Source organism: Notamacropus eugenii, chromosome 1, assembly GCF_028372415.1.
Source record: "Notamacropus eugenii isolate mMacEug1 chromosome 1, mMacEug1.pri_v2, whole genome shotgun sequence".
NCBI classification, from domain to species: Eukaryota; Metazoa; Chordata; class Mammalia; order Diprotodontia; family Macropodidae; genus Notamacropus; species Notamacropus eugenii.
The window spans coordinates 145,933,460-145,949,871 of NC_092872.1; the positions used below are offsets into that span (position 1 = coordinate 145,933,460).

The following is a 16,412-nucleotide window of genomic DNA, read 5'->3' on the forward strand; positions in this document are numbered from 1 at the left end:
AAAAGGCTCAAAACATTTCACAGAGTCACATTTGTGTTGCAAATATACAGACAAAAAAAAAATCATTTTTCGAAAAGCCAGACCTACACTGCTCTGCTTCTCTAAATAATCTATATACAAAATTCTCTAAGAGCAGACATAAATATGGCAAGGAGACAGAAGAACAAAAAAGGACAATCGAAGTAAATTGAAAAAGACATGAGGTTATTTTGTAACAATTACATGGTTTTATTTTTACTAGTTATACTCATCCAACTACAGGACGTATGTATTTTAAAATAAATTAAAATATCCAGTACAAATGTTTTCTTCTTTTCAGGATAATAAAGTTTATAAAGGCCCAGAGTCATTCTTCCAATACTGAATAGGTGTGGACAGGCTGGTTCTCTTCCTTTGGGTTAATGCTGGAGTGTTTGTGACCCCTAGAGGGAACACAAAGGCAGGTAACTGAGTGTCCTTTAAGTGACTTTCCATCTAGGCGTCCACGAAGCCATCGATTCCTACGTTGTGATCCTGTGTTCTTTCATTTGTTGCGGAATCCTAGCCATTACTTGGCTTTAAGAGAAGAAAGAGGTCAAAGGAATAAATACTGTATCAAAAGAATGCAATCCAGGAGGAGCAGAAAGAGGTATCGTAAGTTTCTACAAATTATACATGTACATTAAAATATTGCCTTCAAGGCAAACCAAAACCTCTCATGAACAACGGAATGTGGATAAAAAGAAACTTGGCTTCCCAACCTTAAGAGGATATATCAACATAAGTTTCTGCAAGGTCAAAAGGTTAACCATTTTGAAAGAAAGTGAGATGAAATTGAGATGATACATCAAGATTTTTCATGTGTTGAGAAGATGATATGGTAGAACATAAAAACCTCACACTTCACACCCCTACACCCTTACACGTCACAAATAACCGGAACTCAAAGAAAAACTGCAGAGACAAAATACTCTCAGGAAGTGCAATCTAATGGAATATAACATTTTTAAATGATACAAATATTCAAAGGAAACACTCACCCCCTAAGGGATCAAAGGTGATCTGTCAACAGACAGCCGACAAACAATACACCAATCACAAATCATCTCTGGGAAACCACCAAGAAGCTCTGAGTTCTGAAGACCTCAGCATACACACAGGCCAACACACCCTTGAACAGCAAGTAATAGGCCTAACTCTGCATTCCCTCAGGGCCTGTCAGCTAGCTTCTGCCCAAATCTCTGCTGGGATGGAGAACTCTCCATCTCTTCCAGCTTGAAGTGTGATGACTTTGCTAATTCCTTTGTTTGGGATTCTGCTACATGGAGTTTAGATCCTTTTCTTGTGACTGCCTTTCAAAGACTTGAAAACAGACATAATTCCTGCAAATATCCTTTTTACCGGGCTCATCCGGCCCTTGTCCTCCTCCAGATCAGGTGGCCAGGCCTGAAGAAACTTGGTCATTGTCACTGAACATTCCAACTTACCAATGAGCTTCACCTTAGCCCTGGCATGTGCGCTATTGCCCTCCTAGGCCTGGCCACATTATTTTCTTACTGCAGCAAAGACCGCTCTAACTCTCTTGGATGCCATATTACACTACTGACTCAACTGGAGCTGGAGAGCCCTAAAAGCCCAGATTCTTTCAACTACATCACTCTCTCATCATACCTTCCCCTAGAGGTTAGTAGTGAAGCTGATTTTTGATCTTTGATTATTTCATTCTCAGTCAATTATTTCATACTCCACAGATTGAAATATGCAAAAATATGGCAGCACTTTTTGCTAAGGCAAAGAACTGAAGGCCGACAGCATGTCCAGCAATGAGAAGATGGCTGAAAAATTGTGGTATGTGAACGTAAATGAATAGTATGGAATTATAAAAGTCATTAAGAAAAATTTAGGGAAACAAATGAGCAGATGGAGTAAAGCACACTCATATTCAATGGCAAAAATGATGTAAAGGAAAAGTATTCTGAGGTCTTCACTTCTCCAGAAGACGATTAGTGAACCAGGCCAACATCCTGTTGGTAGAGAGTACAAGAGCAGAAGCAAACTATCTTTAGAGATGACACATGTTTGCATCCCAACCCCCAATTTTATTTGTCTCTTAGAAGGGTGGCAGATTTCATTTCTTGGGGAGGAAAAGAGGGAAGGAGATGATTACTTGAGATGGATGGGTACCCATAATAGCCTGATGGAAGAAAGAGTTTAAAAATCACATTTTAAAATATCCAGCAAGAACAGAACCAAGTTCAGAAAGGGGACATAGACAAATAATTCTATGGGGTTCGTATAAATTAAGTATCTACTTTGAAATGACCAAAACTATATGTAAGAGATTCTCGGTTTCCTGTGCAATCCTCTTCTTCACTATTTCTAAATTAATGTGACCGACATAGTTATATTTATTGAAGCTTGTGTAATACACAATCAAAGAGACACCAGTTTCTTCCTACGAGAATCGACCTAATACTTGTTGCCTTTTAGATCTTTTGTAATCCTGACTACTAAAATGGTTAGCTCTTTTTGTAAAGCATTCAGTCTTAGCCTTCACTGACGTCACTTAGAAAAACTTTAGATCCAGGTCACATCCAGATCCTTATGGTGCTCTGCCAGAAACCAATTTTCATGCTGATACTGAAAGGTGAAGGACCGACTACGGTTTGGGACTGATCCTTCCTCTCATTCTACATCCACCAGATCCTTTTACTTGCTAGCCCACATCACTCTTATTTTGGAAAAGACTGCACGGAAAACTCGGTCATATCATTTTCAAAAATCTTGTTAAATGATAACCGCAGCATTTGCCATACTGAGCAATCTAAACACATGGAGAACATGGGAGATGAAATGAGCTGGGGGGGGGTGACATTGGGAACGCTAGCACCAGGCCTACGACCTGTTTTTCTATCACTTTGCTACCCAAACCTTTCATAACCTAATGTTTAACTTTTCAGTAACAGAAATCAAGCTCCTTATTCTCCATGTGCAGATTTTTTTCTCTTCCCTTTTTTGAAGATGAGGACATTCGCCCTCCTTTGATCCTCTTCCATGCCACACCATTTTCCCCAAATGGCTGATTCTGGCTTCTCCAATGGCATCTGCCTCATTTCTCTCAGTATCCACTGTGCTTGGTGCCCTGGAACTCATCTCAGTTAGGTGCCTTTTTTTAACTCAGGTATCACCTTCTTAAACAGCGATTTTACTACAAAGAGAATTCTCCTTGGTAAAAAAAAAAACAACAACAACAAAACTGGAATAATAGGGACTGCCTCTTGGCTCTCAATAAGATCGTCCAAACTGAGCCACAGTACTCACCCTTGTTCATATTTCTCTTTCCTCACCATCGAATTAAAAACTTTTTAGAAGTTCTAAAACCTGAAAGTCTTTTCCTGTGTTCACCTTCCCTCATAATGAAAAATATGCCAATTAAAAGAATTCAAAAACAATCCAACAATTCGGAAAAGAAGAGAAGTGACCAAGTGATTTTGGGTTGTAAGATTGAGTCTTACCCATGGGGGGGGGGGGCGCTTGATGATGGTGACATACTTGATGAGGATTTGAACACAGGTCTTTTGGCTCCAGATACCACAATCGTCTTTCCACTGTGCAACCACAAAGTCTCTCTCCCTCTCTCCCTCCCTCCCTCCCTCCCTCTCTCCCTCCCTCCCTCCCTTACTCTCTCTCTCTCTCTCACTTTCACACACACACACACACACACACACATGCACACAGTACTAACAGGCTCTTAGGGGTTCCCCAGTTTCTCTTACTGTGAAGTATCATATAAGGTTAACCAGGAGCACCAGGAGTAGTGCCAGGCCGAAAAAGCTGATGGTCCAGTAGGGCATGTCTGGGGAGAAACAGAGATGATGCTAAGGGGCCATCACAGGGATGTGAGGACAGCACAGTGTGTGGAGCGTTCCCAACAGGATTAGCCCCCACATGTAACAGGCACACAAGATGTGGAAGCCCAGCTCCAATATCACTTTCTCTTCAAGTCCAAGAGCCACGAAAAGTCAATCCACTAGGTTCTCACAGAGTTGTCTGTCACACTCAGATCTATTGCATTGCTAATGCAAGTCTGTCTTATCCACAGCCAACTCTCCAACTCTCCTAAGTCTCAAGTGAATTTAAAATCTGTTCTGTTGAAGGAAGCTTTTCCTCCAAGTGCTGCGTTCACACAGGAAATCACAGGTCCAGTCTCGAATCTTATCTCCTCCATTATGCCCTTGAGAGGAAATGTGGAGAAGAGGGTAGATAGCTGAATTCGGAGACAGGAAGATATAACTACAAGTCCAGTGGCTTCGGGCACATGTTGTCTCCTTGACCCTGGGCAAATCACTTTGCCTCTCAATGTCACTCTCGAAGATATTAAGATAAAAGTATGTATGGGTGTGCACTGGAAACATGAGTTCCCTAAAAGGAGTTCTCCGTGTCTATGAAATGCCATGCATGAACCTCTGCAGAAGAGAGGAAGGGAGTGGAAGGGATGGGAGTGAAAGGAAGAGCAGAGTGTGGAGGGAGGAGGAGGGGCTAGAGGAAAGAATGAACGAAGAATGCATGGCATAGTTTGTATATTTCTATCCATCTGTCTGTGGCTTTCTCTACGCGGTGGTGGGGAAGAAGGGAGACAATTGGGAACTTACCATCCAACAAAATATTCATTAATTTTTTTTTTTTAAAAAGGAACAAGCATTCACTTAAGTACATGTTACATAATAATTACTTCAGAAATAATATCTCATTTGAGATGCTAATAAATGTTTTCTAAGTGAAAGAGGTTTGAAGATCCACAGAGGAAAAGATGGGAGGAGCAGCCTGAAGGGGTAAATGGCAACAAGGTTTGTGTGTCTTGTGGCTCTTTGGAGGACTCCCTTTGTCCTCAGGGAGGCCCTCATGACTGGGGCTCTCAGAAGGCATTTGCAAAGGTCATAAGTTTCTGCCCTGAAAAGAGACCCCTGTCAGCTCCTTGCTTGGGTTTGGGGGAGTGTAGGGATGGTCTGGCATTGGAATTGTTTTTTCTCACCTCTGACACTAACTTTCAGTGACTTTGGGCAAATTCAAGTCTGTTCCCTGGATCTGACTTTGCTCAATCTCAAATTTATAGGGTTGGAAGCTCTGAGGCCCTTCCCAGATCAAACCTTCTCCATTCTGTATGTTAATACTGCTCTCCAATGTCCGACATCCTGGCTTCTAAGGGCCCTCCCAGCACCGACATCTTGGCTTCTGTGTGCTGCACCCAAAACTCTGACAATCTCAATTCTAAAGGCTTTCCAAGTCCTGACATTGTAGGTCCTAAGAACCTTCCTGTTGTTAACCTGTTATGCGTTCTGTTGTAGGGAACTTCCTTGCTCTGCAGTGTTTCAGAATCATCAGTCTTAATTTCACCCCCAATTGCTGGATTCCAAGCCTCCTAAGCTTTCCTTCTGCCTCAAGGCCCCTTCCCATCTCCTCTTCCCACTGCAGTTTCCCCACCCTGACTCGATTCTATTTTCCCTACTTGTCATGTGGAGGTTATCCAGCTTGAATAGGCCCCTGGGGCAGTGGCCTGTGGTCTTCCTGGTCCCGTCCAGAAAACCTTGTCCAATGGAGTTCGAACCCAGGTTGGAGGAGAAGCTGCAGTTCCAGTTGACCCTCATGAAGGGCATCTGATGAAGAGCACATTCAGTCAAGGGCCTGGCACAGATGGGGACCCAATTGCTCATCGCACTGTGGCCTTCTCCTTCCAAGGCCACAGCCCTGGGGTGAATTGAGGAGGTCTTCTTCCCTGTAGCCCAGGGAGGTAGCATGAGAGGACTCCACAAAACCTCAGTAGATTGGACCATGCTTTCTTCCTTGTAACCTGGAAAACAAAGGATGGACAGTCAAGCAAGAGAGTTACTTAGAGACTCAGCTGAAGTAAGGCCTTAGTTTATCACCCCTGAGGAACCAAGGGATTTGCATCCTGGAGAAAGAGAGAATCCTCCCTTGCACTGCCTAACTCACGCTTTTGTCTGAGACCCAGCCAGGAAGGGTGAGAGACAAAACAGGGTTGTATCTTTATGTGATTTCCTGTGGGAGCAAATGTCGACTTGTACCGGACCCCCCATTTTCTTCTCTGGCCTCAGCAATCATTCATTGCTCCTAATTCTGCCTTATGGGATTCAGCAGAATGAAAACCTCTTGCTCATGATAGGCTCCTGAAAAATCAAAGAATGTGATCATGATGTCTCCTGGCTAAACATGAACAGTTCTTTCTAGCTGTCGCCATCATCATCAGTAGTATATCTCTGCAAGATGATTTAAGGTTTTCACAGTACTTTAGAAATGTGGTCCCATTTCTCCTCACTGTCGAATTTTGAGATTGGTATTACTATGATTATCCCCATTTTTCAGACGAGCAAATGGAGCATGAAAGCTGTTCCCTTAAGTGACGTCCCTATGTCACACAGCCAGTGAGCTTGTCAGGCAAGACTGGAACTCGGTTTTCCCTGGCTCTAGGATCAGGACACTAGCTACTGCACTGCCTCTCTGCCTTTACCCCATACTTTCATGATGCCTCGCCATCCTGGGGCTCCTCAAAATGAACTAGCTTCAACTTGTAAAGGCAGAGGAAGATAGAACTGTCACCTCCCTCCTTTCAAGCTACTACACTTCTGTTGTTGTAGATTCAACTACGATTCCTTGTAGTCAGCTAAATGCAGACAGAATTGTGACAAGAAATCATATGGCAAACTGGTTTGAAATGGCTATTCAGAATTCAGAAGTTCTGAAATCAGAACCCATCCCTTAAAACTGAATGAATGCTCTGATCCTGTCAAATCACTTAACGTCTCAGGCTCAGGAAAGTCCTTAAAATGATAGGTTTTGGACAGCTAGCACTTTGCCTCCCGGGAGGGAATTTCCACCCTCAAGGAAGACCAAGAGACATATTAGCACACCAGTGTGTTTCTGTTGGGGTTTTTGGCATGCATGCCCTGTCACTTTGATGGCTCTTATTAAGCTTACTCTCAAGATAATCTCCAAGGTCACTTTCCAATGACTTGTTATAGAGTTCTGTCTCCCCAAAACTATATACTTCTGTTTCATTAATATAGAAGTGGATTGGATTTCAAAAGCACTAAAGAGCCGTTTGAATCAGAATCACATATTGAGACCTGGCCAAGACCACATCTGGGCCAACATTATAATTTACAGAAGACACAGCTGAGGCTCATCTAGGGTAATTTGTTAGTCAGCTGTCAAACTGAGAGGAATTAGAAAGTTAGGAGTAGAACCCAGGCCCTCTTCCTTCAAATCCACTTTCTTCCACTTCAGTACATGTCAATTCTTATTAAATTTCACTTGATTGGAACAGAGCCATCATTGTCGTAGGTGGAAACCTTTTGTCCTCCTGATTCCATCCTACTCTTAGATACTTATCCTTCCTTACTTCACCTCATCCATCCTTCTCCTTGCTGACCTCTAGTCTCCAACCAAAGAATTACTTCAAAGTTTGCATTTGCAAAGACCAAAAAATGGACAGAACAACAATTATCTCCAGCTACCACAGATAACACCAGAGATGGCACCAAGTAGTGGGCAGTCTAGCAACTCAGTTATACGTAGGTTCTATCTTTTGGACCTGGATGAAAAAATGGGACATTGGAATAAAGGATTCTGGGCAGGGGTGGAATAAGGGATAAAAGAATAAGGCTTAAAATGAAGAGAAAATAATACTGAGGTTATATCAGAAGACTGGTCGGGACAGTGGCCAAGATGATGGCTCAGTTAGGTAGCTCACCATCAAGGTAATGACTGTCCTTGGCCAGGGTGAAGAGGCACAGAATGGTAATGCCATGTGTTTCCCTGCTCATCTCCCAGTACACTTCACTGTCCACGACAGGCTTGACAGGGACAACGCGATGGGTACACAGGAAATCCACTCTGGTTGCAAATCCATTCATCATAGCTCTAGATAAAAACAACAATGGGAGGTGATATGAACATCTGTGAAATTGGTGCTGAGAAATGTGTTGGGATTCTGGGTAGAGAGGGGCTTAAATATATGCCAGAAGTGACCTGAGAAAGGCTGACAGTGGCCTTGGAATGGTCCGTGAGCTAGCATTACCTGTCTGGGTAGCAGTGGTGAGAAGCCGTAGGACCGCAACTGGAGAAGACATTCTTGACATTAGACTGTTTCTTACAAATCAGTACTTATGAATGAACGCACTTTTATTTCCTGCACTTTCTGGGATTAGAGGCACTGGGATAAAGTTGTTTGGGAATTTGAACATAGAGAAAATGAGACTAAAGGTAAGTGTATAATCGAGTTGACTATCTTTTACATATAGCAGTCCATTAGAGGTTTATCCTCAAGGGTGTGCGGAAAGTGTTACAATTCTTACCTCAAAGAAGTCACCTTGCATTCAGGGAAATAGGGCCCAATGGTAGTTTCCCTAAACAAGAGGCCAATCTGGCAAAGCAAGGAAAGAGTCAAGTAAACTTGGGGTAAGAGAAGATGGATCCCAGTCAAGGAATGGGGAAATCAGCTGTGTAGTTGGCGGATGGGGTCGGATATGGAGAAGACTAACCATGTGTTGCATGACATTCTCAGCAGAGTTGAATGTGTCAGAACTGGGCTGCCCCATATCTTCTGAGCAGATGAAGTTCGTAACGGTAAAGTTTGCAACAAGAGATTCCATGCTGGACGTGCCACTAACTGAAATATGAGTCAGAGAGGAACATCTGTGTGTGAGCATTATCCACTCTACTAGCATGCCCAAGGTCACCCAGTTCCTATTCTATTCCTTTCTGCAAGGGAAACCCATTAACCTGGCTGCACTGATATCTCTGGGTAGGTACGATTTCTCACTCTCCCAGTTCCGCTTTATTCAGCTTTTCTTCAAGTCCTAATCTAATGACAAAATCCGTAAAGACAGTCCACCAAAGGATCCCGAGATGCTAGCACTTTGGTAAGTGGTAAGGCTGGTGCTAAGGAATGGTAATGGACTGGAAGATGTTCCTGGAGCAAAAGTGGTTGACAAAGGAGCTCAAACTAAATCAAGGTGAAAGAAAACCGTTGATAGAACCACAACTGAGAAACTAGAGAACCAAGAGAAGTTCGTTGGATGGGGAAAGGGTTCTGCTTGATTTGGTCAAGATTGATCAGGAAAGCACTTATTCATCATTTGCCATATACAATGCATTGTAATAAGTGCTAGACATACCAACAGAAGCAAAAGAAGGCCCTGCTTTCAAAGAGCTCCCAAGCTATGTCCAGATGACTATGTGGGGACCCACAATCTCGAAGAGAATGAAGTTCAACATGAAGCTGAATTATCACAAGAGGTACCAGGTTCTGGGCAAATGCTAACTCTGGTCAGACAAGGTGGGGGGCTGTTCGAGGGGCCTTTCTTTTTCCTCATCTTTGGCATGAGATGCAACAATTTGTGCCACGTGCCTGCAGGGATCTCTCTGGCAAATTACCAGATATTTAAATCTTCTCTGGAATTGCTTACAAGGGACTTCAGAAGTCATGCCAAATCCCCACTCCTGTCTTGCCCAGCCTCTGCATCATAGAGTTAGTAGGGTTTGTTTGGAAACTCTACGTTCCCTTCCTTTTCTCCTTCTTTCCAGAACTTTGAAAAGCCTACTGAGCCCTTTCCAGAACGCTAAAGTCCTAACAATTCTACCTGTGTAGGCTTCAGGTCCTGTTGATCCCACGGAATATGGGAAGGTTGCTATAGTGGCTACCCCAGAAGCTGCAAAAGAAGAGTCTTATTAAAATGAGGACATAAAGTGGGAGAAAGTTAAGTTGGCTAACACCTTAAGGGCAGGGACTGAGTATTTTTATGTCATTCTTTGCATTCCGAGGACATAGTACATTCCTTGGCATATAGTAGGAGATGAAGGAATGATTCCACACTGGGCACCATCTCTGGGTTCTCTATGCAGGAAATGACAAAGTAAATACATGACTGTCATCAAACTCATTTGACTGGTGTTTAAGTAACCACAGAACGGCTTTCAGGGGCTAAGGTTATTTTCACTGCTGGTAATGTCTCTGGCAGAAATAGAATGAAGCTCTCAAGGAAGATTCTCAACACGTAATTCCTGCTCCAGGAACATTTTTCCTTCTGAGCTTCATATGGAACATTATGTCCATAACCCGGATTGTCCTGTGAGGGCAACCTTTTCACCATGGAATCTTAGAGAGAGGACATGAGAATCCCAGAGTCTGATTCAATGTCTCTTATCCGAAAGATCCAGTAGGAGGGAGATATCCTACTTTTCCACATAGAATTTCAGCCTTGGAAGCCTCCTAGATGGCATCGAAACAGGACTTCCCAAAGAACCCCGGGAAAAGAAAGGATAATCACCCTCTGCCCAAAGAGTTACAGTGAGAGGAAAGTCATTCCATATTGAGGTAGCTGATTCTAATACTAGGAGTCCTTTCTAACAAGGCTCAAGTGAGTTACAGAGGCACAGATTTGAGAGAAAGTCATGCCAATTTCACTGTTCTGGTTCTGAGCACCAACTCCCCTTGTGAAGACATTTCTGAAATCACAATTGCCTGCGACTCAACGGATATCTGTGAAACAAGGCATTTAGTTTTCATGAATTGAAATGGATGGTGTTCATGACAAACTGGGAAACAAAGGACAGAAAATGAATGTAAATATCAAAGGAGTTGGGAATAGAAGGCAAAGAACACTTGAGAGGCTACATTGAGAAAAGAAGACCTGGTGGCTCAGCTTGCTGTCTTTTCGTATGTGGAGGATGTGATCGCTGAACAAAGGGACAAGAGAATTCTCCTGGGAACCTGTCAGCTCTCTACCGTGACAAACATAACAAAGGATCTTGACTTGCTCTCCTCTGCTCTAAAGAGACACAGACAACAACACACTTTCCCATGGGTTGCCTTGGATTGTCACCAGGCTCTTCTCCATAGTCTTCTGACTTCTAGGAGAAAATCAACACATCAGGATGAAGGACGAACAGAAATGTGACACCTCAGGCATGGCCTGGTCCAACCCTTACCTGACCAGGAATACCCTCCACCACATCCCCAAGAAGTGGTGATCGACCATTTATTTGACATTCCTCAGGGAAGGCAAACCTTCTCCTTCCTGAAGTAGACCATCCCACCACATGATACGAAATTTTTCTTCACTTCTAGTGGATATTTGCTTCTTTGTAACGTGACACTGTATTGCTCGTTCTACCTTCTGGGTCAAAGCAGAACAAGTCCAGGCCCATTTCCCTGTGACAGCCCTTTAACCCCCTTAAGACAATTGAATACTGTGTCTCTTTCATATACCCTAAGGTTTTCCTTAAACTTTGTTATTTGACACACCACACTGTTGATCCATGTCGAGCTTCAGTCCATTAAATGTCCCAATATTTGTTCAGAAAATTCCAGCCTCCGCTTGTCCATCTTGGACTCATAAAAGGGTTTTGAGAGTACAGACGCAAAATTCTACTATGTCTATTAAATTTCACCTTACCTGATCTGAGCCCACCATTCTAGCCTATGATTTGGAATTCCAAATCTGTCATCCAATATATCCATTGGTTCTATCTTAAACCCTTGGGGTTAGATGTAAAATCAGTAAACGTGTTTTCTACCTATTCTCTAGCTGTTTTCCTTCCCTAGGTAGCACAGAGACCAAGAAATATCCCTGGGACAATTCACTACACACCTCCTTCCAGGAATAATTACTGACTATTCTTTGGGTCCAGCCATTCTTCCAGTTGTCAACTACTTAGCTGTGATGCCATCTAGTCACCATTTGTCCATACTGTCCATAACATTAGCATGGCAACATTTGACAAACCAATTCCTCTTCTGCTTACTACAAATGTCTTCCACCCTTAAGGGGAGAAAAATACCTTTCACTTGATCCTGTCCTCACCTTCCCCTATTCCTACATGTCTTCTCCCTTTTACAGTCAATCGAGAAAAAAGCTGCTTCTCCCTCTCCTCCTCACTTCTCACCCTCTTGCAATCTGCCTTCTGATCCTACCATTTAACTGAAACTCCCTGAGTTTGACCAATCATCTCTTCATCGCTAAATTCAGTGACTTTTACGCAGTCCTTATTCCTTTGGAAATTTCTATGATACAGACACTGCTGATCACACCGTTTCTCCTCCAGACTCTCTCTTTCATAGCGTTATATGATTTAATTCTTCTCTTGAGGGACACGATGACTGGACATTTCCACACAAAGGTTGCAAACTCATCTTAAACACAACCTGTCCAGAGGGTGATTCAGATGTCTTTCTAAACCCACATCTCAGCATCATCTACCTATTGCTGCTGATGGCACCATGGTGACCCGGTTCACAACACTCACCCTCAGCCTTGCTCCCTTGCCTCCAGTTTCCAAAATTAACATCTATTCTATTTCTACAGCACCGCACACATTAACTCACCCAGACACTACCTTCATTCAAGTCCTCATCCCCACTAGCTGGCATGGCCTAGCACAATAGCCTCCACAAACTGGCCTCTCAGATTCTGCCCTCTAAACTTCAACCATCTTCCACACACTTGTTAAATTCAAGTTCCCAAAGCCCCGGTCTGGCCATGCCACTCACATCCTTAAGAACCTTCACTGGTCTAAAATTTGCAGACTCCCTTCTTTAAGATTACCCATGGAATAAAATAGAAGTGTCCCTATTTCATATTTTAAGCCAACAACAAATCCAGTTAAAGCCCAATGATCTCTATCCATTTCATTTACATGTCTCACAGTCATACACTATACATTCTAGCTGTTGTATTTTACCCGTACCTGACATTCCATCTTCTGGCCTTACATAAGTGCTCACACACCCCTGGAAAGCTGTCCATCCTCACTTCCACTGCTAGGAACCCCTCATCCTCTCACTGGTTCACCTGAAACCCTGTCTCCTCGAACCGTTTTCTTGATGTACCCCACTAGAAAGAGAGGTCGTGTATTTGCTGTAAATATATTTCATGTTTTGCTCTTTCTGGATACATGCAAGCTGCTTAAGTTCAAACGCTATTTGAATTTATGAGCTCAGCAAAATCAATGACACTCAATAGACAACCATCCAAAAGATAATTGGTTTGACCTGAATGGAAGTCCACTCCATTTTCACCCTGTTCCTCAGTGAGCCCCTCCCTGCCCAACACCCTCCTCAATTGTAACTGAGAGATTAAACTCGGTATTCAGATGTACTCTGATGCATCCAAAGCATGGTAGGACTAACACTTCTAAAGCTCTGCATGTGAAAATAGTCTCTGTAAATATATGCACGATACTTTTCAACTAACTTGTGCCATTGTCATTGTACTTGTCATTCATTATGGAGTTTGAAGTATGTGAGAACCCCCACAAAATGCTGTCTAGCCATGTCTCCTCCATTCTGAACTCAATCCATTGATTGAAAGAAACCTAATTCCAAAATCTTATATTCGTCTTCACTCAATTTATTTTGTTAAATGTAACAGCCTGTTTGTCGAGTGAGTTGAGTCCTTACTAGATCCTGTTTCTTTGCCGTATGGTAGCTACCTACCAAACAACTCTGTGTCATCTATACATTTGCTTCCTTTTATGTATGACTTCCTTGAAGTTGTTTAGAAATCTGTAGAACCAAACAGCTACTTCCTCAGAGATTGGTGACTGAAACTGACTGAAAAGAAGAAAAGCCAGAACCCACTCTCTGGGGAACTAGGTATGTGTAACATGACTTTGGTGCAATTGTATCGACAAGGGATGAATGAGAAGAAAGTTTGGGCTGCCTGAGGGGCCAAAGCATAATGAAAATGAGAAAAAAGGTAATGTTGGGATTAGAACAAAGAAAAAAGGCATGGGTGCGAAACCTTGCTTCAGTTAGGTAGCTCACCATTTAGGTAGAGGATGTCATTCTTCAGAATATACATGCCCAGCCTGGTGGTGCCATAGGTCTGGTAGTTCAGCTCGCAGGAAAACTTCTCTCTGATCAGAAAGGGTGTGGTAGGATCTTGCCAGCAGTGGCATACAACAGCCACTCTAGTCATGGATCTACACGTCATTGGTCTAGGAAAGGAAATTTTGAAACAATCTCCTAAGACTGGTGCTGACTGCGGTGACAGAGACTTGTGTATTGGGGCAGTGAAACTGGGACGTCAGAGACGTCTGCATAATAGTTGATAGTGCCCCCGAGAGGACCTACAAACCTACAACTGTTCTGGAGAAAGCACTGTGGAAGACACAAAGATCTCCATTCCTGACACTCCATGGCCAAGACAGAGAGGCATGAAACAACTGAGGAATGGGGAAATGCAGGAAAAGGTCACTTTGTGGAGACTTTATATGTATATTGTCTACCGTGAGCCCTACTTATGTGAGTGTAGCCCCAGGACAGAAACCTAGACCTCCAAGTCTTAGCTTCCCAGGTCTCACCTCAGTGAAGTTAGTGTGCTTCCCGAGGAGAAGGGATTCAGCTGCAAGGAAAGGAAAATGTGAGTGAACAAATGGGCCTTGTAAAGATGACGCCCAAAGAATGGAGTAGACTATTGAGGAGGAGGAGGGGGCTTGACATCATAAATCTGGAGCTCCCAAACACCTTAGAAGCTGTCTTCTGACTTGCCTACATACTAAACTGCTTACACTCTGCTCCTGACTCGTTCTATCATACCTCTCTCCCCAACACAATCATCGCCACCGAAATATAAGCTTTCACCTTATCATCCCCGGAACCAGAGCCTTAGGACATTTCTCAAACACTGTGACACAATGCAATCTGGAATATATAATCTGCTGATTTTCCACATTGCCTTAATGTGCTGTCTTCAACCCCTTCCGGGCCCCTTAGAATTCAAGCTCCTTGAAGGCTTGGATGGTCTTCTTCACTTGTATCTGTATTCCCAGTACTTAGCAAACTGTCCAGCACACAGTATGCACTTGATTATGAAAGACTCATTCATTCATTCGTTTATTCTGACTTTGCTATCCTAATTTCACAGATGAGGAAACCTGAGGCTCAGGGAGATTAGATAATTAGCCCAAGGTAACACAGGCAAGAAGCACCAGACAACGTATTTGAACCCAGTGTCCTATCTCTCCAGAACCAATGCTTTTGTCCATTAGAGCATCCCAAGGTCAGGGTAGGGACTGAGAAATCTCACCAGCTGCTGCAAGGTCCTTTTGATGGAACACAAATAGGCAGAACCAGGGTGATCCATGTGGTCTTGGTAGGACAAGCTGGTCCTGATGAAGTTGAATGGTAAAGGCTGCAGGCTGTTTACACCAGCTATTGTAGAAGAGGAAAAAATATCCATGTCTGAACTCTGGGCACATCGAACAAATAGATGTACTGACAAATCTATTCTTATCTTGTCATGGAAGGAAAACTGGTAATCCCTGGCCTCAATAACATCCATTTCAAGGTACCCCTACCATTTCCTCAACCTCCCTTGCCTATGCCTCTCATCTGCTAGGAAAATACAGTAAGACACTCCTGAGGAAATGCATACTAAGCTTGCCCTCTGTACCTGAATAATCGTAATTTAAACGAAAAATTCTTTGCCATCATGTGTATTGACTTCTTTGTTACTATACATGGTGTTGCTTGGTGGTTTGGGAACGTGGCTTTCTGAGGTCCCAATCAATGTTTTTTTTCTACCTTCTCTATGGAGCATCTGTTACACTTTGCAATTGACAACTATGCCAGTATATTCACAGTTACCCCCAGTACCGTAAACACTGCCTTAGCGATTCATTTGGCACCATGGACAGGATTCCAGGGGATAAAATTTGGAAATTAACCGTGCAAAGTTTCAAGAGCTAACTGAACTTGGAAAATTTGAGGGGTACATAAAGGAAAAGGGGGTTGACACCTCCCACAAACCTGACAAGAGATTCAGAATTTTTCCATCTGCACCAATAAGATAGAGGCCCAAAAGTTTCAAGGATTATTTGGATATTGGGGACATCATGTACCACATCAAGAACAAAATTTGAACCCTTATAGAAGATTACAATAAAAAACACTGAATTGGCACTTGGTCACTTGAACAAAGTAAAGCTTTTGTGGAAGCATAGACCACGATACAATTGAGCCTTGATTTATGGCATATTCAACCTGTCTGAAATGTGCCCTTTGGATTTTTGTCTAGGAAACTCCTTTCTTCTGGCATTCAATACACCCCGTTTGAAAAGCAGTGGTTAGCTGCCTGTTGGGCTTTGGTAGAGACTGGACAACTGACTTTGACTCATGGGGTAACATTAATGCTGGCAAATGGATTCAAGACCTGGGTAATGATTACACCAGCTTCTCAAAGAATTGGACAAGTCATTGGAAATGCTATGTTCAAAATACATTTAAATCAACCCTCTATGAATGAATAGCAAACATACCCATTAAGGGAAATGATATACCCTCCGAACCATAGCAAAAGTTGGTATAACCCTTGGCAAAATGGAATGAGGGATTAGAAGGATTAACTGAAGAA

At 42.9% G+C, this 16,412-nt stretch overlaps 1 protein-coding gene across 3 annotated transcripts; it reads right to left on the bottom strand.

Annotated features, from left to right (window-relative positions):
- Window positions 1-204: 204 nt before the first annotated feature.
- LOC140521032 (mucin-16-like) lies at window positions 205-14,006 on the bottom strand. Of its 3 annotated transcripts, XM_072635654.1 has the most exons (8): window positions 13,823-14,006; window positions 9,639-9,707; window positions 8,538-8,665; window positions 8,352-8,419; window positions 7,748-7,917; window positions 5,486-5,827; window positions 3,756-3,835; window positions 205-555 (listed from the first exon to the last, which is right to left on the bottom strand). In XM_072635654.1, exons 1-7 carry the CDS (start codon window positions 13,989-13,991, stop codon window positions 3,765-3,767), a joined length of 1,017 nt encoding a protein of 338 aa, XP_072491755.1. In that variant the 5' UTR covers window positions 13,992-14,006; the 3' UTR covers window positions 205-555; window positions 3,756-3,764. The 3 variants fall into 3 exon arrangements, with proteins under 3 accessions (XP_072491755.1, XP_072491764.1, XP_072491748.1); XM_072635663.1 differs by lacking the exon at window positions 3,756-3,835; XM_072635647.1 differs by lacking the exons at window positions 205-555; window positions 3,756-3,835 and having other exon boundaries at window positions 4,628-5,827.
- Between the last annotated feature and the right edge of the window lie 2,406 nt (window positions 14,007-16,412).